The sequence below is a fragment of the Agelaius phoeniceus genome, chromosome 2, assembly GCF_051311805.1.
Source record: "Agelaius phoeniceus isolate bAgePho1 chromosome 2, bAgePho1.hap1, whole genome shotgun sequence".
Taxonomy (NCBI): Eukaryota; Metazoa; Chordata; class Aves; order Passeriformes; family Icteridae; genus Agelaius; species Agelaius phoeniceus.
Window position 1 is genome coordinate 84,210,437 of NC_135266.1, and position 26,468 is coordinate 84,236,904.

The following is a 26,468-nucleotide window of genomic DNA, read 5'->3' on the forward strand; positions in this document are numbered from 1 at the left end:
GTTTCAGAGTTGAAGTACACCAATTTTAGAAAGATTTAAATACACTTATAGCCTGGAAAGCCTTGTTAATCTATAGATTAGGAAGGATCAGTTTACTGCCATGGAAAAAAAATTGTGCCTATTAAATACCAGGAAGTCCCACAGTCCAAATATTACCTTCATACAGGAACATCATGCAGCATTATAAATAAAGTCACCCATACCAATAAAAATGAGGAAAATCAAGTTTTCTGTTTAAAAAAAGTCTTCAAAAAAGATCTCATGAAAGTCTAAATAGTTCCTGCTAATCATATGTAGAGAGCATTGAAGTACTGTTATGCAAAGTAAAGTAATAAAATATGAACATAGGGAGAAGAGATGTGCAAAGAAAATGGTGATAGTATTTCTAAATAAAGCCATGAAAAATTGTTGCACTCGCAGGAACTTCAGTATTCTGAAATTATCTGTGATCACAGTGCTAAGGTCAAATCTCTTCCTCATGCCAGTGATCTAACTACTATAGATGAATACCACAGAATTGAGCACGAGGGGATGAACTTCCATGGTGAATAATTACTTTTAAACTAAAAATTTAATTTATGTCAGACAATGATAGAAAGGCAAGTTTCAGTGAAAAGCTCAAAAATATATAGGAGGCTACAATTTTCTTTTAAAATTTGAGCCATTCTTTTTATCAATTTACAACAGAATAATGAACAGCTGATAGCATATTGGAGACAAGTCCAAAAATACTTTTAAAACAGGCTTGTGAATGAAATGAAAATTCAGGAGCAGCAGATGGGTTTAACTGCTGCTAAGTGTGGAGTGGTTTCCAAGAACATGTTGTATGCAATAATAAATAGCCAGAGACAAAGTTTCCCCAGCAGTTTAAATCCTGAGCATACAAGCTAAGTGAGGGCTTTCAAGCTTTGGCTCACTGCAACATCTTTACATTTTACCCTTGTCTACAGCAGCAAAGATGCTTGTTATTAACAACGTGTGCCAGCAATGAGTGCAATTACAGCAGCACTGAGCACAGTTTCACAGGCAGGCAGGTTTAACATAGGCTTTCTGAAACAAGAATAGTTCTTGGCTCTGCTTGCAGGTTAATCACATTCAGCACCAGGGTATCCATTCTCACAGAGGATAATTATGCCAGTGTACCCAGTGCCTCAGTTTGTGCATACATTTTACATAATAAACATGTTAGAAATTGCCTCCCCTTCTAATTCTTATCTGGATTTGGGCACTGGGATGACGTACTGCATCTAGGGCTTCTGCAGTCATGCTTTGATTGCCTCCATGTCTCATGCCCTCTTGGATTTAAGCAAAAGTGAAGTCCCAAAGGTCCAGGAAAACAGGCAGCAACTTTTTGTTTGTACCTCAACCAGTTGTGGTTTCATCTCCTAATCCATCAAAAAGTGGTTTTATTAAGTGACAGCTATGATTAGGTTAAAGCTTCTACACTTGCTACCATGTATTAGTATACTTGACTGACACAAACACTCGTGACACAGAATGAAACTGGAACTTTTAAACTCACAGTGATAGACAGAGGCACAGACAGAGAAGGGTTCAAAAGAATGAGTGCAACTGGCAGAGGATAGAAATCTACATCAGGATCAAACCCAGAAAAAAAAAATCACTGCTGCTGCCTCCTGTTAGTCCAATTGATTCTGTAACAACGAAAGATTTGTGAGGAACTGTGGAAAAGAGCACCACTGGATTCAAGGAAGCCTCTGGAGTTCAGAGCAGACCTACACTATAATATAGGTGCGTTCCTGCTCAGATGCACCAAGGATGATTCTGATTAGCTGCTCTGTAATACCAGTATCTGCTTAATAGTGTCTTGGATGAACTGGAGGGAAAGGATTATTAGGGGAACAAATGATAGAAAACAAAGGTGAGGAACCAAATGAAAAAACTGTATTAGAAAAGAGGAGAGATGTCAGGCCTTCATGCGGGTTATCAAGTATAAACTTGAACTGTTGCTAACCTACTATTTTTCACTGCTGCTCTAGAAAATAATGATTTCTATACTTTCATTGCAGAAACCGTCTCTTTCTCCAACTAATTCTTTCCACAGAAAAATATAAGATTTGGCTATGGCAAAACCACTTCTCTCTAATCCTAGTCCTATACTTCATTCATGAAATGGATAAAATTAAATGAGTCCACTGATGCTCACATGACATTCAGGGACTACTTGTTTCCCAGGGATCTTCTAAGAGCTTTTTTTATCCCTTGTCTGATACCTACTGAGAGACTTTGAAATGAAACTGCTCTATTGTCTGGGAAATTCAGCCATTAAAGTAACAGTCCCCAAAGCATGCCTTGCTTTCCAATCCAAATATTAATGGTCAGAAAACATCACACGTGTAAGCTAACATCTTTTTGGTCACTCTAACAAGTATCCTTACTAGAGGTTGTTTGGAGATTTCCAGAGCCATGGCTTCTGTCCAACATCCTTACTGTTGCTATCAAATGGATGCAAACACAGTTGTTTTGTGCGCTCCCTGTTCAAGCTGCACCCAGTTCTGGTTGGTTGGACATGCTGCAGTGCTGCAGCACTACTACTTCTGGAAATGGCTGAACTGCCTAGAAAAAGGAGGCTGAGGAACATACTCAAAAGCCTGGACCCTCATCATCCTCACTGTTAGATGTTACATCAAGTCCTTGCTGTTCTGTGCAATTCCAGCTGGCTCCTTTCAGGAAAAAAACTGCTCTAGGAGCTAGACTCATGTAATGCAGACATGAGTAAGCACCTTCTTTTCCACAGTGTAGACACAGCTGCTTTCTCCTACTAGAGGTGCACAATACTATTACTTGAAGTACAAGTACCCAGGAATTCAAATTATATCAATGATGTACTTTTCCCATTTGAAAGTGTCCAGTGATTTTAGGGGTGGTTGCTGGCAATGCAAACACATGGGTTCACAGGTTTCTCTTAATCAGAGCTATCAGCAACAACCACTTCACTGAAGGCACACTGGAATTTGAAAGCGGTGATGACAGAGCACGACTGCTGATTGATTTTGTAATAATCATTCTGAAGGGGTTTTGTACATTGTTTTGACCAGCCATTTAGACAGGGAACTATGGGTATAAGAGACTACATGATTAGAACTAATCTTCATTGAAAAGTACTTAAACACATGCTCAGTAAACTATGGTCTGTTCTCAGCTATTACTCAGCCATTTGTACTATTACCACAGAAATGGATCATATACATGACCTCCTCTTTCACAGAAGCATTTTCTGATATGGGCTAATTATCATGCACAAACATATGGGATTGTAGGGCTTTTTGTTGCCCTAAAATGGTGAACAAATAAAGGCCTTTGTTGTAATCTTATTGCAAGGATTCCATACTGTTCCACTGACTCCAGAGGTCCCCTCTCAACCAGCCACCCCACTCTTTTAAAGCACTCTTCTTCTCATTGGTCACAGCTGTGGCCTGTTAAAGTCAGGCCTGTTCCTAATCTTTGATAATTGGCCCAGCTGAAACTCCTTAGGGGTGAGATTACTTTCTACACTATCTTTATTTTCTTATATTCTATCCCCCTACAGGTTTGGGTTTTTTTCTGCAGAGCCATATTTTTTTTCCTAACAACCATCATGAGCCTCTTTTGTATATGATAACATGGTATATTCTGCAAGACTTCAATCACTGATACTGAAGCAAGTTCAATGTGTTTTGCACCTTCTCTCATGGGTTGTTCACTCTAAAATTACCTTCATTTTATTATATTTTTTCTGCAACATTTTGGAAATTATTGTAACATACAAGTCTTATCTGCTCCAGATACCTTTTCCAAAATTGGTAATGAGTGTTAAATATGTGCCACTGCCAACTGTAGTAATTTTCTGGTGTCTTACCTTGTATCTGCTCTGGCAACCTCTGTGCATGTCTCCTTTGAGACCAGACTGGTTATTAAATTCCAGTTATTAGGAAACAAATTTAGGCTCAGGACAGGTTTTTTTTTTTCTAAAGCTTTGTCAGTTGCATGAATGATTTTGTCTACAAACATGCAGCTCTCTTACAAATTTATATGCAGTTTATGAGTCATAAATTTCAGAAACAACAAAAAGGTTTTATTTGTGAAAAAGTGAGGATTTCCAAAAGCATCAGTTTGTCGTCAGTACTAGCTTAAATTGATTTCCCAGGAATAGGGGCATGAGATATTTGCACCCACAATCTCAAGTCTTCTTTATTACAGCCAACTGTTGGGTCCTTATCATATCACCTGTACTTCCAAAGCCTTTTGCAGGCTTCATAGAGTAGAATAAGAGGATTAAAAGAAATTTAGCATTTCAATTATAGAGATAATAAGTGAAATAAGTGACTAATTCTCTCAGCTTTCCAAACTCTGCAGTAAGACTAAAACTTTAATGTTCCTCTGTTGCTCTCCCCTCAAAGAAACCATGTGCATTGAGACATAGGTGTCAGCATGGATCCACCAGTACCCCCAAAAAGCAAAAACATCACAGAACAGAACTAGTTCAGCTTTGACCCAGCAGCCCACTTTGTTCCAGAGAGCATCTGGTTACAGCTTTCTAACCTTTCTTGGTCCTACTGCCTGTGGAGATACCACAGATGTACTTCCTGGTGAAAGATTTTGGTTGTCCTGCACAACTCAAATGATAATAATAAGATAAAATATGCCGGGGTGGAAAAAGCATTACTGTAAAGTTTTTCTAAAGTATCTATTGATATATCAAGCTCACAAAATTTATCTGGCACAAATTTTGACTGAAATATGTTTCCCTTCTTTTTGTTCTTACCAAAGCTAACAACTGTGCTTGCTCTGATAGTCCTTAGGAAAAGGATAATTTACTGAAATGTGTGAATGGGAGACTAATTGGCCTTCACATGTCTCCTGATGCCTCTGGAGACTGTAACCATACTAATCAGCCGAGATGATCGTGTTTATGCCATTTTAGTGCCAGAGAAACCTGTCTGGGCCTCAGCTGTCAGTGAAGAAGGTCATGGGCTTCCTACAGGTATGGTGACATATCGACCACAGACATACTGGTGGATGTGTGGGATGACACTTAAAATGCTGATAAATGTCTATGTCTTGCCAGGTTTGTTATCCCTGGAGGATATTTTTCCAACCTCCATGCTGCTTCCTCCATTTTTAGGGATCATATTGATGAAGAAAAGTGTGTCCCATATTTTCCACTAGTAAAAGAAATAAATTTTCCATAGTACCATTACAAGTGTCTTCCCATGTGCTGATCATCCAGCTAGTTCACCACTTGTTTAGTGTGGGGATTGCTAACTAAACTCTGCTCTTCAGAGACCCCTCTCCCTGTTCAGCTTGTCCACAAGGATGTGCCCAGGCCTCTATAACTGCAGTAAGTGCAGCACTGAATCCTGTCACTACCACTAGTAAATTTACTATCCAGTATTCAAGGCTACCAGTGAAAACAACTATTTTTGGCAATGTAATAGTGTGTGTGCCACATCCAACTTCATAACTGACCCATTTACTTCCAGTTCAATAGTTTATTTATCTCTAAATGAACTGCTGCTCATTGTTCCTGTGAAAATTAATCTGAGCAACACGCATTGTGGTTCTTGCCAACTTTTGCAAAGTGATATAATCCATCCTCCTTCTCACATCTTTCCTTTAGTGACACCCAGTGGGTTGGCTTCTGTTAACCATGCTTCTCAAACTCCACATGCTTTTTGCTGCAGTCACAGTTGTGATACTGTACACAGCTCTTTTCCCCTACAGTGTGAAGGATCTCTATTAGGACATAATTGTCCACCCACTACTCTGAGTCTGAATCTGGTTCTTCCTTTTGTTTATCAAATTCTTACATCTTTCCTTTCAGAGTTCTCAGTGATGTTCCTGAGCTTTGTTTACTCTCCCAGTCACAAGAGCGGTGTTGGGATGTGACTTGGGCACGCTCAATCCCTCCTCCACTATTTTGTGCCACAGGAAAGCTGATCAGTCTTGATGTGCTCTTGGAAGAGCTCCAGCTGAATGACTGGCAGAAAACAAAGGCGGGGTGTCCGTGGCACAGAAGACAGAGTCAGTGCGTGTTTGTGGCGCACGCTGAGGATCGGCCCCGCGGGCAGCACAGCAGAGCGCACCCGCGTCTCTGTGGGCACAGAACCAACAGGATCTCTCACCAGAGACTCAACCCCCAGGAACATCACTCACAGCTTCCACAGCCTTTTGTTTCTCCGACTAAAGCCACTCTTCATACTCCATGCTTCTGGGGCACAGAGCACTCCACATCCTTTTTTGCTTCAGTTTTATAGTCTTTTTGGCTGGAACTAAAACTATCAAAGGTATCAAGGATTTCAACCCAGCAATCGTTAGAAAAGGATCTGCATTTTACTGGCATTCCCAGCTTGCAAAACTAGAGTGGTGTCACTTTGGTTATCCTCCACCTTCCTGGAGAATTCTAGCCTTGGTGAGGCAGGTTTTGAAGTGCTTCACTCTCCTCCTCTGTGTATTTTCCATTCCTTCTCTGAATCCTGTTCAGCAATCCCTTTGCTCTGACAGCACTTGCAAGAGGGCTCTTTTATGCCTGATTTCATCTAGCTGGGAATAACTACAGAAACCTGATGTCACCTCCCCTGACCCAGAGACTGTGTCTTACTGACATGAGCACAAAGGTATCCACTAATCATACCAGAGAGGACTAATCTAAAAAAGGTTTGTCATTAGGCTTATTGCAAATATATCCCACCTGATTTTAAAGTTTAATTTCAAACCTGTTTTTCTAAAAAAAAATACAGAAAATTTAACTACAAACAAAAGAAAAGTAATTATGATGAAAGACATCTGGGGATTATACTTGTGCTGTATTTTCAAGTGCCTTCAGGGGCATAAATATACATTTTTGCTTTTGTGCTATATCCAAGGAAATAAAAATGCCAGTTCAGAATTGTGTTGGCAGGAAATCTCTGCACTTTTTAATTTTGGCAGGATGCTAAGTATTAGAGGCTAAATATTATTTGACCTCATGACTCACAGGAAAACAATGTGTACTTAAAGCACAGAAATAATTGCTCTACTTCAGTACGTCCAGCTTTCCTATATTTAAAGTCAATTCACCATCTGAAGATATTTCCTAATTGAATTGTTCTAACATTTAGCCCCACACCCCCAATGACAACAGGATAGAATTTTTCTGAGGTTTCTTGCTTCATATTTCTCTGCTCTTTAGATGAATTCTTAGTGAGTTAATACTTACATCTGCTTCATATACTCACAGCTCTTCAACACAGTCAATGCTAATTTCTGTCCTTAGGTTTATATCTTGGGGACTTTAGAAACCTGCAAATCTTTCTATTATTCTGTATGTCTGCTCAGAATATATTTATACACACATTATGCTTATGCTATGTATGTATAATGTCTCTTTTGACTTTACACAGCAGTTCAGCAAGAATGTGGTCATATTCAGTAGATGCAAGGATGTGTATTTATTTGTATAGGAAAAGTTTTAGACCTTCAGTTCTTTCTCTAAAGTATTATTCCTCTTTCTTAGCCACCACCCTGAAGAATGATGTCACTGAAAATAAAGCTAAAGGCAAGCAGAGGGGAAAAAAAATAATAAGCTGTAGTTTTGAAAAGTACTTTACGTAATACTTGTAAAGCTCACTACCAGGAACATGCCATTAACAGAATCTCATGATAGTCATAAAAATGAATAGTACCCTTTAATGCCTTCACCATCCAGACATGTTTCACAAGGATATAGTATGTGGTGGGGTTTTTTTAATCACAAAGCTTCCCCTTATTCACTCTGGCTGAAAAAAAAAAAAAAAAAAAAAAAAAAAAAGAGGAAATTTCTTACAGCTGTTGGTCTCTCCCCACATCAGCAGTTAACACCTCCTTCCCCTGATCATCGGGCCACCTTGCTCTGTAAGTGGCTGATGGGTACATTTAGGAAAAACTGAACATGGGTGAGGCAGGTGAAGGAAAGGAAGAGACTGAGAGTGTTCCATGGGAAAGCCTCCTGAAAATGCTGCTCCCTCAGGTGATATTGTAGGGTATCACCTGACAGTTACTCCAGGTCAGGACATCATGGGAACAGTTCTGCTATGTCACCAGACCCCTGCACTCTCCATAATCCTTGATGGATAGGCAAACAATGTCTAACCTTGAAAAAAAACGTCATGGGTGAAATTAGCTCAGCAGTGTTAAGTGTTAGTATCAGAGTACAATGTGTAACCAAATGTTTGATACTAGTGAGCTCGCTCCAAAAAAATAGATGCCAATTTCATCTTACTCCCTCTTAAGATTCATGGCTGCAGGTGTCTGTCACAATCACAGCTAAAGTTGAACAGTGATAGATCACATTTATGACAAGGTTCAGGCATTATGTTTTAGCAGGAATACTTATCAGACTGGACAGAAATTAAAAATCTCCTCTATGTTTTAACACTTGGCTAGAGAAACAGCAAAAATAAATCACTTTTAAGATAATATCTGTGGTCTGATTAACATCTTCCTGACCAGCAAGTCCTAAAACACTCTGACCAGAATAATGCATGCTCTGATTTCACACAAACATACACACGCAGTGTGTACAGGCGACAGAGTTAAGGTTGCCATGGGAACTTTACCTCCAGATTTTTTGGGTTTGTATAATCAAAATAACACAAGTACAATGTTGTAATGATTCAGTTTTGCCTTGTAATTAATTACGTTCACACTTTCTTTTGGCGGGAACTCTGTTTATCTGATGGGTACAGTCCAATGTGATCATTTTATTCAAAATATCCAAAAGTTGGTTGTCTGAGCAGGGGATATTTTAAACTTGAGTCACTGTGCAGAAATGGCTACAGTGTAGCACAGAAAACACAACATCAGTATTAAACCAGGTGGTTCAGCTGCTGGTAAGGTAACCTCCATGGCAGCAATGAACTCAGCACAAGCTCTGCCATTGCACTGCAGGCTGTGCCAGCCCTGGCATAGGCTGATGCTGAGGTGTGGAAAGAAGCAGAACACTTCTGAGACCTGATTCCTCCCCTCCAGCTGTTATCATCACCCCACATATATTTATTAATCCGCTATGGGGAGCACCAGCAGTCCCCACCCTTGCTCACCAGGGTTCCCCTCAAACTCAGTTTCTTGGTTCATCTCTTCTGCTATGCTCTTTCAGGTCAAGTCCTACCTTCTCCTGGCTGCTCTGAAAATTTGAGTTAGCTCTGAGCATAGGAATACACTCAGACTCCTCGCTCTAAACTTAGGCTCTGGGTTTTCAGAGGAGCTGACCTACAAACCTCATTGATATTAATGACTGAAAGTGTGCAGCAAGCAGCCTTCATCAACAAGTCATCCTGACGAGGGCTTTTCTCTCTTACAGAAGTTGCATGAATTTATCAGAAAAGAAGAATGGTTGTTGGAGCCCTTTGCCTTTTCAGTAAAGGAACAGTCAACCTTCTGTGCTCTCAACCTTTAGAGCAAGACATCCCATTTAAATAAGCAGAAGCCTTTCCTCCCCATTTGAGCATGATGCTTTCTCGAGAGACCTGGACCTTGCCATAGGCTGTTTGCAAAGCAGAGGATACTCACACTAAGTATGGAGAGATCATTATTGATCTAACTGCAGCCATGGGCCACTGCTGGCCCCAAGAACATGAGCTTCAAAGCCTGCATTTGATATACACATATAGAGACTGCTGTCAGTGCTGAAGATAGGGAAAATGGGCTTTCTGAAGAGCCAGCTCATTTACTGAAGGGGAAAGGAACTAAAAACATTCACTTCAAAGGAACTAAAAACATTCAAAGAACTAAAAACAATTCAAGTTTTTGGCACCGTAATTAAATTAGACCCTACCATATATATGTCCATATTGAGAAAGGAGTTCAGTTAAAATATTCAGTATAAGTCTCCTCCCTAAAGGAATAGAAGTTAATATATGTTAAAATATAATTGTATAATTGGAACTCAACTGTTTGGGTTATGTAAAAGGTACTGTAGGCGTATCAGCTTAGACAGAGGTAATTAGATCTTGTATATTAACATTTTTCCCTTAAAGGGATAATCAGCAATACTTTGAGTAGTGGAGATGCTCAAGCTGAGACGCTTGGTGGGAAAAGGTACCTCCTTCAGCCCTCTGTTTGCTTTGTTCCTGCCTTTGTCACTGACTGGACTGAAAGAATACTTCTGCAGTAGAGTACTTGCTTAATACAATCCCATATGGGTGCCCACACAATGGCAATACTGCTGCAGCTTTTGGTGAAATCAGCATAAAACTGAATCACCTGCAAACATCAATTGTGCTGCCAAAATAGGACTAGGTTGTGGCATTAAATAATGCAATATGCCTGCAGATTTAGTAATGGATCATGCACTGAAGCCACAGAAGAAGCCTGTGGCAGGGCCAGGAATAGAAGAAATCAGAGCTCTATTGTCTCCTTGAGTCAAGGGTTAACATTTTATGCAGATGAGAATAAACAGCCACACACCACTGCTTAGCTCAGTCAGCCTGAAGAATACAATAACAACAAATATGGTTTTACTCACAGGAGGCTGAATGACAATCAATGGCACTACAGCTTTGGAGTATCCAATTGAAGCCCTTGAAAAATCAAGTGAGTGCACAGGAAGATAGGCTACTATGCCATCATAGGATGAAGATAGGACCATGTTATGAATTTCTTGGATTTTCAACTACAGTGTTGAAAAATTTTCAAGAGAAAAGGAGCTTTTTATTTTGAAAACAGAACACCACATCTTTAGAAAGTGGAACAGCAAATTGAAACTGGTTTTGGTTTTTAGAATTTTTTTCAAGATAAAAGAAGAAATGTACAGTTCCAAGATAAAAGAAACAATGTACTGTTCCTCGAGCCAGGAATACAAAACAGCCAAACAAACCACCCACACACAAAGACTACTCCAGGTATTTTCTAATTTCATTGCTGTTATCCATGCTTGTCTTTCATATATACAAGAAAAACATTCCAGGAAAAAAATTCCAAGAAGAAAACCCAGACCTAAGGCTTCTCATTGAGAAGTTGCAATCAAACTTTGGAATCCAACAAAAATCTCAACTGAAACCAAGAGAAGGTTAATCCAAACTAAAGCTATTTCCCCATTTTTGTATTTCTCCCTTCATGCCTGCTGAAGGCTTCCAAATCACTACTCTGTACTACTCATATGAGGCTTTCAGAAGAGTCTGAAGAACAGTACAGATATCTTGTTTCTAGGTAAGCCAAAGCCTCTCTTGGTACCTGAAAGGTTTTGGCTTTGTTCCTAAAGTCTCAAAAGACCAGGACTTGTAGATTGAAATAGTGGGGTAACCTAAACAGAGATCTCTCTTCAATGCTTATCTGCATTGATACAAGAAGCAAGAAGGAAAGAATTGTCACCAAGACCCATGGGACAAGCTCCCAGGTCTTCCATTATTTTGACCCACACAATGTGTATGACAGAGATTGGCATTTCCAGAGGCAATTCCCAGAAGAAATATCAAACAGTTCAATATAATTTTTCCAAGCCCAGTGACTAGACGTTCTCAATACACTTCCAAAGAATTTTCTTAAATGCAGATATTTAGAACAAAAAAATATATAGCAACAGTTACAGAGCTCCTTAAAATAAATCTGAGCTTTTTCCACTTGCCAAAGTGCATCTGTTCTGAAGTGTGTTTTCCATTGTGGGATTGCACCTGAACCTGACCTGTGCAGACAGCAGCTGAGCACGACAGTGCACTCTGGAGCAGGGAATAGCAGCAAGTCAATGTGTCTCTAAGCAGTCTGCACCCTCCTTAGGGGTCAAGTGGTAGCTCAGAGCAAGCTGCTAAATGGTTGTTTGTATAATCTCTGCAGGCAAGCAGAGAGGGGTATCTACAGCCAAAGAAGGGATGAAAACAGCTGTAGTTGATAGCAAACACTGCCAGAAGGTCACAACCACCTGGAGGGTGGTTGTTTCAAACCAAAAAGCTGTTGAGCTCAGGCATCTCTGATCATATTTAGAGCATTTAATTATAGTTTATATTTTTAGCATTAGCGAAAACACATTGAAAAAAATAAAGTGCTTTGCTCTTCTTTTGGGATCTCACCTGTAAAACCATAAATATGAACCTATAAGGTCTTTTTCTTTTGGGAATGGCACTGCAACTTCAAGCATCATTATATAATCATGAGTCGGGAATAGAATTATTCTAGTTGCACACCACAGGTTCAAGCACACTGTTATAAACAGGAGAAATTCACTTCATTTTAAAAAGTTCACATGAGAAAATGTAATTCAAAGAGTTACAAGTTCAAAAAGCATTCAGCTCTTTCCAGTTCTCAGCACCTTCTCTTTTGTCCTGCAACAGCTTCATTTTTTTCTTATTCTTTGCAGTACACACCAGTCTTTCTGAATGAAAAGAAACCCTTCCACATTAGTCACAACAGGAAAACGACTTTTGCTTTGCAGCTGGCGAATGAAGATTATCAGAACTTTTATTCACACGCAGAAGATTATAATAGCTAAGGAACAGTGATGAAATGCTGTGTTTACTCTAATTTATCAGTTTTGCAAACTGTGACTCGTACTCAAAAGAGCTACCTAATTCATGACTGCAGGAGTTCTGTTTGGTAAATTTTGTGCCCTAAATTAAACTAAAATCCAACAGATACTGGAGGGCACATGTAGTGTTATACTTAATACTCATTTGATGCTTTGTGGAGCTATTTTATGATAGGAAAGCAAGAGAAGACAGGGCTTTGTGCCACTTCAAAAGACATCAATATGTTCAGATGAAATAAGCAAATTTCTTTAGATACCAAGTCAGACCAAGGTCTGAGAAAAGCAACTCAATAAAAAGTCCTAACCATAATTTCTGCAGCTAAACTCCACAAAGGAATAGAGTCTTATTAAGTGCTGTCCCTTGGTCTTTAAATCAGTCATTTACAAAGTTTAGCCAAATCTGGAATTACTAACATGGAGGTATTTCACTACAGCAAAATATCAGTCTGTGTCTCTGCATCAGCTTCTCATCATCTAACTAGAGGAATAAATTATGCAGGAAAATTAAAGCAGAATCTGGTCCCTTTTCTTGCCTTATTTTAATTTTAGTTGCAATTAATTCAAGGAGTTAAAGCCCTCTTAATAAAGAAATGCTTAAAATACATCAGCTAGATTTAACTTATTAGGGTTTTGACAACAAGTCATGTTGTTATTTACTGCAGCATTCAAAGACCCATTTGACTTCTTAATCTTGCATAAGAATTTTCAGGGATGTGACAACATGAATTTTCTATATAAGGCAAATAGACTCTGCATCACAAACATTTTTGACACTTTCAAATGCAGTTTACAGCCTTTAACAGACATTCTGCTTCTCCCACCCACCCACCATCATCCAAGGCCTATAGTCACCAAAGTTTCAGAATTAAGAGTGGGAGTATTACTAATCTACCAGGTAAGGGCAGAGCTCAGTGACCTGCTTGTTTGTATGTCCATATATATGACAGGTTATGGACACATATCCCTATTCCTGTCTGTGATTCTCTCCAGGAGTGCCCTCCTAACTTCCCTACCCAAACCAACCACATCAACTGACCTGGGGTCTAACAGTGAATTTTAAGTAAGAGCCAGGAACAGCAGAGAAGGCACATATTGGAGAAGTAAAGCAAAGGAGGAAATAAGGCATAGGCTGAATAAAGGAAGCACTGGAGAAAAAGAAATTCTGCATGGGCAGATCCTTAGGAGGTACATAATTCCTGTCAAAAGCCAAGGGGGCTGGTTCCTAATTATCTCAAGGATCTTGACCTTAGAGTCGCACAAACTCTTCCTGAACTCATAAATGGAGGCATAAAAGGAGACAGAAGCCCCTACCATTCTGGTCCCTGGCAACACTCCCAGCTTTAATCAGCAGAGGACAAATCAACTTCCTACACATGTTTATTAGATCAATGGAAGAACAGGGAGCAAGATTCAGAACTGCCAACTTCCTTTCCCTAGTTTTAAACTCTGGTTTATGCTTCCTAGATTTCCTTATGTTTTAGCTGCAGTGATATTTCACTTGGCATTACTTAAAACCCAAACCCTTTATTCTGCAAAGAGAGGTGTCTGGCTGCATGCTAAATCACCTCTCATTTCTCCTGCTTTCAGTGAAGTTTGGATGAGGTCATTTATAGAGGTTCTTTCCAATCAACATTTCTAAGATTCTGTGATTACTTTGATGCGTTCTTATGATGTGAGATGATCCATTCCTATCTGCACTCCTTTCTTTCATGAATAACTGAAGACAGTAGAAGAAAACTCATCAGACTACAGGACAACTAATTTTCATCTAATAACAGAAACTTTATTAACTCATGGAGCCCTATGCTGACCCTCCCAGCATAGGAATATGAATAAAAACAGTCAAGAAACAGCTAGTGTTTGCACACAGAATGTGGATTAGTTTGAAAGAATCTCCATTTCTCTGGCTCAGCACACAATCGGAATGAGTTTTCATTCCAGATGCAAGGGAAAGTAGAAGTTGCTAATGCAAAAAGTGGTGCAATCTAGGATCAGTAAGAGATTTACACATCAGATCCACTCAGATTAGGCAATCGTAGACAGCAAATCAAACCTCTGTTTTAGGAAGCTGCCTCCAACAACAGGAGCAATATCCTGAGGTTCAAGTCCCAGCTCTGTGATGAAGATGCTGTTCCCCTGTCCCTGCAGCTGTACCTGACATGAGGAAGCAAGCCTGAAGGCCCTGCAACAAAAACACTTTCAATACAAAACCTCTCGCTTCATAACCAGATCTTGCAATCCTCTGAAAGTTTCTCTCATATAGCCCCTAGTCCCTCTCTGTCCCCTTCACTTCCAACACCTTTACAGGGCTGTGATCTTCAAGCACTGAAAAGACATACCCTTAATGCTGAAAAATTAAAGGCTTGCATGTCGGAACTCACGTGGGGGTTGATGCATATAGTAAAGAGTGCAAAACACCAGGGCTTTGAGGAGGTGGTGCAACAGTCTCCTCTGTAATACGTACATACACACAAAATTAGACCTGCAAGTGCATTTTCTAGGTCAACTTCTTCTCCCTCCTCTGCTCTCACCTCCTCCCTTGAGTTTTCTTAATTGTTCTGGGAAGGAATACATATTTTAAAATGCATCACCAAACTTTATCTTATGAAAACATATTGTCCTGGTTATTTTATATCCCAAACTACTGTGTATGGAATATTAGTTTTAGTTAATTTTGCCAGTGCAAAAATGGCCTATGCTTTCTTATGCTGTCAAGTGTTTAGTTCCTACACAACTAATTTATTATCTTTCTTAAGCTAAGGACCAGGAACCTGAGCAGAAAGACTGGCACAGACAAGGGAAAGAAACAAGTAGGAAAAGTATATTTTATAGGTACAGTGCAAAACACTACTACAAGAACATTGAAAAGACCTTCCCTCACAGCTCTGCAGATTGTTGTGTCCTGAATTTCATGCAGCTCTACAGCACTTGCCTAATTTATTGTAGACTGCAGAACCTGGGAGATAATGTGCAGGTTTGAGAGCCACATGGCCCTCTGAACTGGCCTAAACATCCCTCCCAGTGATCAGCCCAACCACAATTCCTGAACACTCACAAGATTTGCATAATGCAGTTACCGGTTTGCCTCCTTGCAACAGGTGTACTTTCATCTGCTTTTCAGCTTCCTTCCTCGTGTATCATCACCCTATGACTATTTTAAAATAATCTTTGCAAAATAAAAACTCAGCCACAGCTCTGGATATCGCTTCTTCCCTTCAGCAATTTTATATAATAAATTAGACAATAGTAGCACTATCTTGGATGGGTGGAGATAAGAGCCTGTCAGCACTTTCTTTTCAAATCCACTTTTGCAGGGACTTGCAAATCATCTACAACAATCTGATATGGGGAAAAAGAGAGGATGTGAAACCTCAGACCTGGAGGAAGAACCTAAAAAAAGGATGAATAATGGTATTTCAAGCTATACCTGAAAGAAATAGTTCGGAAAGAGAGACTCAGGAAAAAAAAAAAAAAAAGAGGAGATACTTTGATTTTCAATAATGTAATCCATTTCACTTATATCCTCCCTGTCTTTGCCTAACCATGGCTTTATGTTGGTCCTTAAACCAATTGTATTTATACGGTTCATTTCATTTCAGCGCTGTTTACACACACAATAACTATTAATTCTCAATATTCCTCTGAGGCAGGTATTACCAACTTGATTTTCTAGAAAGAGATGCAAGGCACAATTTTGCTCAGGCCACAACAGGAATTCTATGTGAGAGCCAGGAATAGAAATAAGGAGTTCCCATTCCCTGTCCTAAATCAAGGTCACAGAACCGTCTCTGGCTCAGTCTATTTTCTCAATGTTTTATGGAGGTGACTCTCCCATTATGGAACTATGTTTTACACAGACTGGGATTTCCCTAGGATGTGTACAAAGTTCAAGTCATCTCACTGCCAGCTGACAATGCCTTTGATAAATAGGGTAAGGGCCAGGACTTACACAGTTTAACAATATACTGTTCACAGGGCTGTTATAAGCCTTACAAGGTGGTAGGCAAGAATGCATTTAAAGCATTTATGTATGAAACATTTTAATTCTCTGAATTTAAGCTCCTCTTCCTACTTGAAGCACCTGTGACTGGTAAAGGTTAAGTGGCCAAGATGGGAAGTATTGGAGGGTGGAGCACCTCTCTGTGCTGGACACAGGGTCTCTGAGCTCAGCACAAGTTTCTCACAGTTTTGGGCTCAGACCTCTAACCCAGCATACCTGGGTACATTTCAGGTGGACTGTCACATGTGTGGTGGTCACAGGTCCAGATGCACCCAGCCTGACAGAGCTGTTATGGTTAGATTAAACCTGACCTACTGGTTACATTTTTCAAGATCAGAGTGGTGGAATCTGATTGAGCCCTTATGCTACATCAACTGTGCTAAATGCACCAGTTTCTCAGCATGACCCTTGGTTCTCAGGCCAAGTGGTTGGGAGAGGCCCACATCCATGTTGCTACTAAAGTAGCATCTTTAATAAATGAACACAAGATGTGTTTCACACTCTCAAATATCACCAAAAGGCAAAGGGCAGGGGTGGGAGGTGTTTGAAGACAGAGGTTTGCCTGTAGGCTGCAAGTAATCTCCCCTGATGCAGTCTCATCCATACTCCCTCTTGGAAGAGGTTCCTGGAGTGAACAATCCTTCCAGCCACATCTACAAATTGTCTTGAAAGAGCTTGAGATCATCACAAAATTCAGCCCAGGGAAATATCTAACAATTTTTCAATATGGAAAATCAGGAATTGAGTACTTGAGTACAATCATCAGTCCTCCTTTTCTTAGAAATATAGGTATACTCTAAATACTGGCAGCTGGTCCAAGGCCTGAAATTTCAAGCCTGTTTCCATAGGGGATGAGCTCACATCCTGAAAGTAAGTGGTGTGTCTACATTCCTTCTCAGGCAATTGTGTGTTGGCACAGGCTCTTTACCACATCAGTCACAACTACAGAGCCTCCAGGTGATTCACTGTGTGGACTTTGGTGCTGACAGCACCTTACGACTTTCTGAACATTCATATTTAGCAAGTTTCATCTTAATTACACTGAACAGCTGTCAGCATCTCCTAAAGGAAATCTCCCCAAAACAATCTGTCAGGATTCTCAGAATCAAGGTTTCTGAAATGTCATTTTAAGGGAAAAATGAAAAACTGTCCTGTTTACCGGGAGTCAGTCTCCCAGAAAACCTGCTTTTCTGGCTTGGTGGGGATCATTTGAGTAGCTAACGGGTGCAATTCCTCATTGAAGTGGGGTGAAGATTTTTACTTCCCAATTTTTACTTCCCTTTTACTTCTCAGAACACTCAAGAGCTAAGTGACTTAAAAGAATAGCTCAAACTGCCTTAATACTTCGTCAGATCATTCTGTGCCATCTCTCCTGGGATTACAGATCATTAACTTCTACAGGGAGTGAGAGGAATTCCCATCAGTAATCTTCTCATTGAGGTTTCCATTACATTCAGCACAACCCCCAGCCAGGCTTTCTTGAGAAATCCTGTCCTTCATGTTTATTAATTCTATAGCAAATGCTTAAAGCTGAAGGAAGCACAATCAGAAAAGTGAAAGCAATAAATATATATATTTTAATAATGAGAATATTTCTGACAGCTACACTGGAAACATAAAAGCTACTTTTCAAAGATCAGGAGAACTGTTCAGTGACAGTTTTCAGTTCTATTGCTATTATCACTTAAATATATTTATATAACACTTCTTTATCACCATTCTCTTCTATGACATCTCTTACAGCTAAGATGAATGTCTATATATATCCCTTTCTTAGTCAATAATTAGTTTGCAAAATCAAGCAGCTCATGTAGCTGAGCACCAAGTCATTTATATTTGAAAGTACCTCATTTTATGTAATTATTATGTATAATTTGAAGCAAAAATACATCAAAAAATTTAAGTGTCTGCGAAAACTCTGAACTTCTTCCATGTGTTCAGTAACCCTTAGCTATGTTCCTCCTACCCTACTTTTTCCATAGGTAAATTTTATTGCAGTACTTAAGAACCACAACAATCAGGTCCTCTTCATTGCTAGCTGAAAAAAGAAACCCTTTTCCCACTATGGCTATATGGTCAAAGGTACGGTCCAGAAGGCATTCAGGGTGTCCTTTAGCTCCAGGTGAATTATAAGTAATTTGGAATGGTGAATATCAGAGTCCACTGCTGCACTACCAGAGAATCCCTTGTAATGACAGAAGCATGACAACAAGATGGGGCTGGAACTAGGTGATACTTTAAAGTCCCCTCCAGCAGAAACCACCCTATGATTCAATGATAGCAAGCACTGTGAGCCATCCAGCCCATCATCCAGCTGTTCAGGGCAGCTAAAAAGATATTCTGGCAAAATGTGGGAAAAAAACCCCACTGACTCAAAATGATGCAGGGACTGGGGATCTCACCTTCAACAGAACTTTCTTTCAGTGTATAAAAACCAAAAAAAAAAACAAAAAACTTTTAAAAACCAAAACAAGACACCTTAATTTTAAAAAGCCACTTTCAGCATTGTTTTCTTAATTTAAATTGTCTGCGGGTATATCCCACCAGCCACCCATTTCTGTCACAGTGTACAGGGAGCTTTTGGACACAACAGTGGCAGAAAGTGAAACACAGTACCCTCATACAAACACAAATATTTTTAACACCTGATCTTGATGCTTGAGAAATGCCTCAGCATTTCCCTCCCAGATGTTGGCCAGTGCCAGTGGGTGACAGCTGGCAAGTGAACTCACTCCAATAAGAGAAAATGGTAACACTTGTTTGCATTCCCTGACCAGTGATCCAGTAACTCCTGTGTGATTTTGGGCATGAGCCCAACATTTCAGAAGATTGACAACACAACTTTTTTACCATTCACAATCTAGCCAGACCTCACCAGCTTCCTTTTCAGCCTTGCCCAGACCACTGCCTTCTTATCCTACCCCTAAGTTGCTCTCTCTGCATCATCTTGCCTTGTGTCATTTTTTCCACCTGCCCCACCTGAACCTTCCTGCTGCTGCCTCCTACCTCTCTGTGTCTCCTGTAATATCAATTTCTGCAGCACCTGTCTGAGTTCAAGTTAAGAAACTAAGGATCATGTACAGTCATAGTTTTCTCTGATACCAGAGTTCCTCTCAGTGCTCCTCAATGGAGGGGAACAAAAAGTTCTGAAGAGTAGGATCCACTTTATACATTTTTCAATACTGGGAGGAGTTCCTGACAGGGTCCCACAGCCTCATAAACTGCTACTTGCTACTCAGAAGATCTTGGACTGGTGGCCTTTGAGTAAAATGTGTAGTTGTTCTTTTCCTGCACTGATGATGGGTGGGAACTGCTGGAGAGCTATCACTTCTTCAGCCAGAAGTGGTAAAGTGCAAGGGGTTAGTGAATGCCTGACAGAAATAAAAAGATACAGCCAGGTAAATTTGCTTGTGTTTACACCCCATGTCCAGCTTGCACAAATGTAATGCCAGAGAAGAAAACTCTCCCTGCCTTGAGCATTGTGCACTAATGCACAAATCCTCTGTGACTCAAGTGATCATGCTCAGAGCCTCTTGCCAATGGCAATGCTGCATCTCTTCTGCAGCTCCTTCTATTGCTGAGCACTTTTATTTGAACACCACAGTAGCCTAACAAGAATTATTCATGGAAGTAGGTTTCTCAGTGCTGCTGTCAATGTTATGCATAGCAAGTGGCAGCAATGTTCCAGCTGACTTACTCTGCTGATTGTCCATGAATAGGCAGCAAACTCTTTCAAGAGGGTTCTGGAACCCTATACAATATACCAGTCTCTACAGATGGATCACAGAAGTCAGCATGACCATGGATGTATTGTAGTTTTACATCTCTCCAGGTCTGGCCCCCAAAAAAATCAGAAATGAAATACATCAGTGTAGTCAGAGGTTAGGTACACATCAGCAAGCAGCATGAATGGATTCACAGAATGAAGAGCTGATAAGAAGGGCTCAATCACAGCATCACACCTGTGTTTTGGGTTTTCCTTTGAAATAGTGTTAATCTGCTTTTATAAGCTGAATACATGCAAGATTTTGCAGAATACTTGGTGTGTTTCTGCTTAGTTTCATCAAAAAGGCATGCTGTTTCCACACCCCAAGCCTACTCTGTAATGCAAAAAAAAACAGGCTACATGGGCAGGGCTGGGAGATTATTGTCAAAAAAACATTTGGAATTTGAGTGTGTGTTCTATCTAGTTGCATCCATTGCACTTCAGTTCTGTGGGTACATCAAGAAGCTAAAGCATGCAAGGCAGTAAGCAGGTCTGCTATGGATCATACCTAGCTGGAAAAGTACTTTCTTGTCATCTCAAACTGCTGCTCCTTACAGTAGCCAGATGTAAATTATGACAATACAGAGAATATTCTCAATTAAGAACTAAGTGACACACCAGAGTTTCTTAAAAGGCTAATAATACCAGTACAGAAAACTACTAGTTTTCTAACAGTTTGATAATTATAAAAATAATAATTAGGAATGTCAAGATATTCAGTAATACTACTTAATGTTTGTCTTAATAATAAAATCTTCTGCATTGCAATAATTTTTCAAAACATAGAAGTTCTGGCAGTTGAAGAAACAAGTGGGTTTACTTGCATCCTCATCTTGGATAGTGGAATATGTCACTATTTGGCTGTTTCAGCTAAAACTGAGAAACAGTAGGAAAAACCCTACCAAAACCAGCTGTTTTGCTGGAGGAGTGGTTGTAATAAACGTGCGAGGAGGAAAGAAAGGAGACAGGGAAGAGAGGTAAGTATATCTTATCCCTTTAAAAAGAAATTAAATTATGCTAGGACAGATATAAAAATCAACCTAAATCAAAGAGAAAGTAGGATTAATCAAAATAGCTGGTCAAGGCCAAAAAACATGAAAGTCACTGGAATATCCTCAATATCTATTTTCAATATATAGAAGTAAAAGAGGTAAGGCAGAATAGCACTTCCATCTGAGAGCCAGAACTGTGACTGAAATATAATTTAAGAAACATATCAGTCAACCTGAAATCCCTTCCCAGCACTCTTAATAAGAGCAAAATGAACAGGATATTGAGAGGAAGAAGATAACTCTTCTGCAATACTGAACAAACAATTCAGCAAAGTGAGTAAGCATATACTGACATTTTAGCATGCATTTAAGTTTCAGCATCTTCAGTGAGAATCTGATATCTGCCCATGCACTCCTCTCGATGGAGATCCACAAACATGGGCCTGTCTTACACACAAGCCTTCCTTCAATCTGTGGACATCAATCTGTCCAGTAGCTGTGGAGCTTCTTAAGGACTCAGGGGAGAGGCAGTCATGTGCCAACCCTGCAGGATTGTGAACAAGACAGTTCTGCACAGCACCTCCTGGCACCTGAGGGCTGTGTTTTACAACCTGCTTATCCTGTTTCTGCTTCAGCTCCGCACTGCTGTGATGGGAACGTGGGTACTTCCCTACTAGAAACTGAACACATCTTCAAATGTGTTAAAGTGCAATTGTGACAATTCAGGTAGGCACTGACCCATCTTTCAAATTAAACTCCTCTGAATTGTTTGCAGTTTCAAAGTCAAGGATCACAAAACTGGACATCACTGGGAAATCAAGCTGACAAGCAAAGCTTCCCACAGGCACAGTGAGAGCTCCTCCACTGACCCTCTTTGCAACATATGGTGTGGTAAGATGTGCTTCCTGCCCCACCACACTAATTCCCTAGCACCACCTGCTAGGAAGGAGAAGACAGTAAAACTATTGCATGGGGAAATGATAAAACGGGTGTGATGGTTCTGAGGTGGTGCATTTCTCTCACTCACTTCTCTGACCATAGGAAAAAGAAGTCTGTATGTAACACAAAATTAAAAACTGCAAATCAAAAGTGTAAGCAATACTGCAACTTGCCCTGTCCTTTTGAAAGGAGTCAGTTTTTTAACACTAGGAAATATTTACCTACTTTGAATTCCTCTGATGTCTATTCTACTATCTAGATATTACACTCTGAGGACCTATTTTCTCCTCTGTCACCCAGAAGATAAAGTGTCATTTCAGGATATTACACTCTTTCCTGTGTTCAAGAACCACGTGATTCTAGAAGTCATAATATTGTGAGCATGCTTAGATCCATGACTTCATGTCCTATGACTAAAACATCTCCAAAAAAGAAACAGTCTTACTTCTTATTCACACTTCTTTGGTTATTAACAATTGATCTGCACCCATAAATCTAGAAATATAAGTGTCCAGAGCAAAGAAGTCATAAATTCATATACAGGCTGCAGAACAAAGAAAAATGAGAAAAAGCTCTTTGAAGTGAGGTGATTTCTGTACATTTACCAGTGTACCTTGTGCATGCTTGATGGTGGTATCAAAGGAAACTAATTGGACACGTGTTGAACCAGCCCAAGATAAGTAAGTTCACTTGTGCTCCTTCTCATCTCCCTGAAAATGATCACTATCCCACACATCCACATTTCATTTGAGAAGTAGTTCATACACCACCACAAGAAGATAAAACATTGACTGTGACTAATGTAATGAGCCTGAAGCACTAAAGAAAGATGAGGGGAAAAAAAGTTTGGAATTTATGATTTTTGTTCTCTTACTTCCTCCTAACAGGATCTGAAAATCTTGAAAGAACTTAAGTGCATCAAAGAATATCCTTTGAAAACCATGCTTACAGGCAGGAATACAAATTGGATACTAGTCCCTAGGCCACTGGCCTACCTTTGTAAAAGGGTGGCTTATATTTAATTTCCCCTGACTAACAATTCACCTTCATGAATTAGAATTTAACATTTGGAAACAAGAGGACTTAAAGTTTGAAAGTTAAAGTAAAAAAAAAAAAAAACTTATTAAAAAATGCAAATTAAAAAAGCTTCTGAACTGACAAACTCTTAATGCTATTTATATCACTAGTGGCATCATGACACAGCAATTAAATTATAACCCTTTCACTAATAGAACATATTTTTGCCTATTTAGAACAGAAGGGAAGAAACAAGAAACTTTAGTTCAAGAAAGCCTCAAGTAACCAGACATATAGGCAGGCCATAGTTAGAGGAAAAACAGAAGGTACACAAATAATTTGTGTTTGACTAAAACCACATTTGAGTTAGGGTATTACACCAAGCAATACACAAGCTGTCATTAACTTCTTGCTGATATACATTTAGGCAGCATTGAGTCATCTATAACCTAGTCCATAAAGTCTTTTCATTTTATTTAGGCTACTCTGTCACACAGGAACTCACAAAGCATACTGTGCTCCCTAGTTTGTGGACTGTATAACTAAAATTTTATTTTTGCAGTTTGGCTATTTTTGAGGATTAGCAAAGTTCAAGTATGAAGTTAATGATTTCAAGTAATTACTGACACTATTTTTTTAATATAACTGCTCATTTCCTACTCTATTTAGACATAGTGGAACAGTTTTAATGTCATCCAGTATTTAAGGAGAGCAAGGAAAAGGAATGGTACAAAATATGTAACCCCCCTGTAAAATCATTATGATTGACCCAGTGATCCAAGAACCAAACTTTTTCCCCCGAAGACAGTAAGTTTAAAAACATGCTATGAGTTCTGAATTATTTCAGTAAAATAACAGACATTGGTTATACTCAAATGTCAAGCCAGGATGTAAGTGGGGGAAAATATAGTCCAATCCAACACCGTTGTTAAAAAAATTGGGATGGGGTTGCATTACACAGCCAGGAAAAAACTTCTCTGGCTAACTGCGCCACCTTATGATTTAAATTTAAATGGAAATTAAATGATTGTCCAGTCCCTAGAAGAAAACACTTACTTAAAGATATTCCTCTAGACCTAAAAATGGGATCGGGAGCTTACTTTATTCTTTCTTACAGAGAAGTGCAGGGTTATATACTTCAGTATTGCTCTTCTGGTTAAAAACCATGTCAGCAATATAAATAGAAAAAAATATATTCAGTCTTGCTGGATTGTGTTTTTGTAATAACAGTATACACATCCAAATCAATAAAGCCAGGCAAATAGCAGAGTAGTGGTTTAGCAATCTTAGCACTGTTAGCTAAGTATACAATCAACTCTAAAATTAATGCTTCATAATCCGTAATTCTCCCGTGTAAATCTCTGCTGGTATAACCCTGGGAAATAAGAAAGCTTTACTTCTGATTTTTTTTTCTCCAACGTTTAAAGCATGCCGGCTGTAAGCCCTAATTTATAGCCAACGGATCGCAATTTGCACTGAAATCTCTAGTCAGACACGAAATTAAACAGCACAGATATTCAAAGGAGTTACAGCATGCATTTAAATACATTAACCACATCCTACCTTGCATCCAAACATCAACGATAAAGTGTTGTTGGTGCATGCAACTTTGCAGTGGCAAATCATTGGTGTAAAGCAGTCAGGATTTTTAACAATAGGGCACATTCCTTTAGTGCTGCAGTAGTGGCAGCCTACTGAAGGCTGAAAACAAGTAGCTAACACAGCACATGGAGTGGCAACATATGCTGCTCAACAGCTAGCTTTCCTCTTGCTGGTCAGAAGCAGCCTGCTTGAATCTCTACCTGGGTCCCATTCAGCCATCCCCTTCTTTGTTGGTGAATCAACGATGCAACAACGATCACGGATCTCAGGATTTCCCTTCCTCTGGGAAATTAGTTTTTACATCGGGGGAAAAAAAAAAGAAAAAAAGGAAAAAAAAAAAGAGAGAAATGGAAATGAGGGGGACTAGCAGGTGTGGCAGTATTAGCATGTAAAAGGATGTAAACGCCTACTCATAACAATCACATAAGATTGTCATGCTAGCTGAAGTGGGCTGAAATTATTCCATCGGAAGAAAAATACTGCAGCTCCTGATTTGGTAAAAAGCCAGTGAGTTGCTGCAATACATAGTCATAGTGTGGAGAGAAGAGGAAAAAAAAATGACTTATCTAAGAAGCCAGGATCCTCAGCCTTTATCAATATGCATTCCAGTAAGGATTCCCTTCCCAGCGCCTCCCCGTGAAAAAGAATCAAATCAGTCGCAACTCCAGAGAAGCGATGACCTTTGCTTTCCCCAAATAGATGAATCTCAGCAGGAAACAAACTGTACTCAGAGCTGAAAATCACAGATGCTGGGAGTTTGTAATAAGAGAAATACAAGCAACATTTATCCAATCCTGGCTTGCCACATGGGAGCTTTCTCCAGGCACAAATTTACAAATAGACAGGTTGAAGGATTGCAGGAGACACTGAATAAAGATATGAAGTTACACGGAAAATGCACCAGCATGAAGCTAAAAAGTCAAGCCTCTTTCAACTCTGCTTTGGAGGCAATGTAACTGTCTCCAGCTAGTACTGCTATCCTGCAACCTGCAAACATCTTGCCGTAAACCAGAAAAGCAATAATTAAAGAAGAAGTTTGGGAGCATAATGTTCGTTTGGATTCTGTTAAAGCTGTCACTGCTCCTTCAGTTAAAGCAACACCAGCTGAAAATGCATAATAAAGCACTTGGAGGAACAAATCCCTAGCTGTGCTTTTTAAGAGGATTATTTATATCAAAAGTTGGATTAATGTATCCTCCAGGTTTAGGTTTGGTCCTGGCAGACGCAAATACAAAATGAAAAGGCCATAATATGAAAAGTAAAGTGATGTCCTTAATGATTTCACAGCTGATAGCAGAGTAAACCAAGCAGTTGTTCCACAGTGCCCTGACCCTGCTTTTCTGTGACTCACTAAGCTCTGCCCATCAAATTAGAAACTCTTTCTAAAGAAATGAGAGCAGCTTGTCTCCCTGGCAATTGCAAGCGAGTTCTTAAGTCACAACTGAAACAGTTTGCTGTAACAAACCCGAAGTAGAAATTTGTTATACAACAGAACAGAGAAAATGGCAAATGGAGGTCCCAGTGTGAAGCCAGATCAAGCAGTACAAGAGGATGAATAGCACAGGATTTTTTTTATAAAGCTGTCTGAGACAGCAGACCCTAACTTCGGCAACCTGTTCTGCTAAGATTTTATATAGTGTGTTTATATAAGTATAGATACATGTGTGTGCATGCATG

At 39.5% G+C, this 26,468-nt stretch overlaps 1 protein-coding gene across 23 annotated transcripts in view; it reads right to left on the reverse strand.

The window, feature by feature from the left end:
• DLG2 (discs large MAGUK scaffold protein 2) overlaps nt 1-26,468 on the reverse strand; it is a 983,885-nt gene that overhangs the window by 592,351 nt on the left and 365,066 nt on the right. Inside the window, exon 1 of one of the 23 annotated variants that reach the window (XM_077174037.1) lies at nt 24,753-25,523. The exons of 20 other annotated variants lie outside the window; for them this stretch is intronic. In XM_077174037.1, the coding sequence (XP_077030152.1) occupies nt 24,753-24,854 (102 nt within the window). In that variant the 5' untranslated portion in view covers nt 24,855-25,523. Of the gene's footprint in view, nt 1-24,752; nt 25,524-26,468 lie in introns of those variants that run through there. 2 more of the 23 variants (XM_077174042.1, XM_054628506.2) reach the window with 2 other exon arrangements.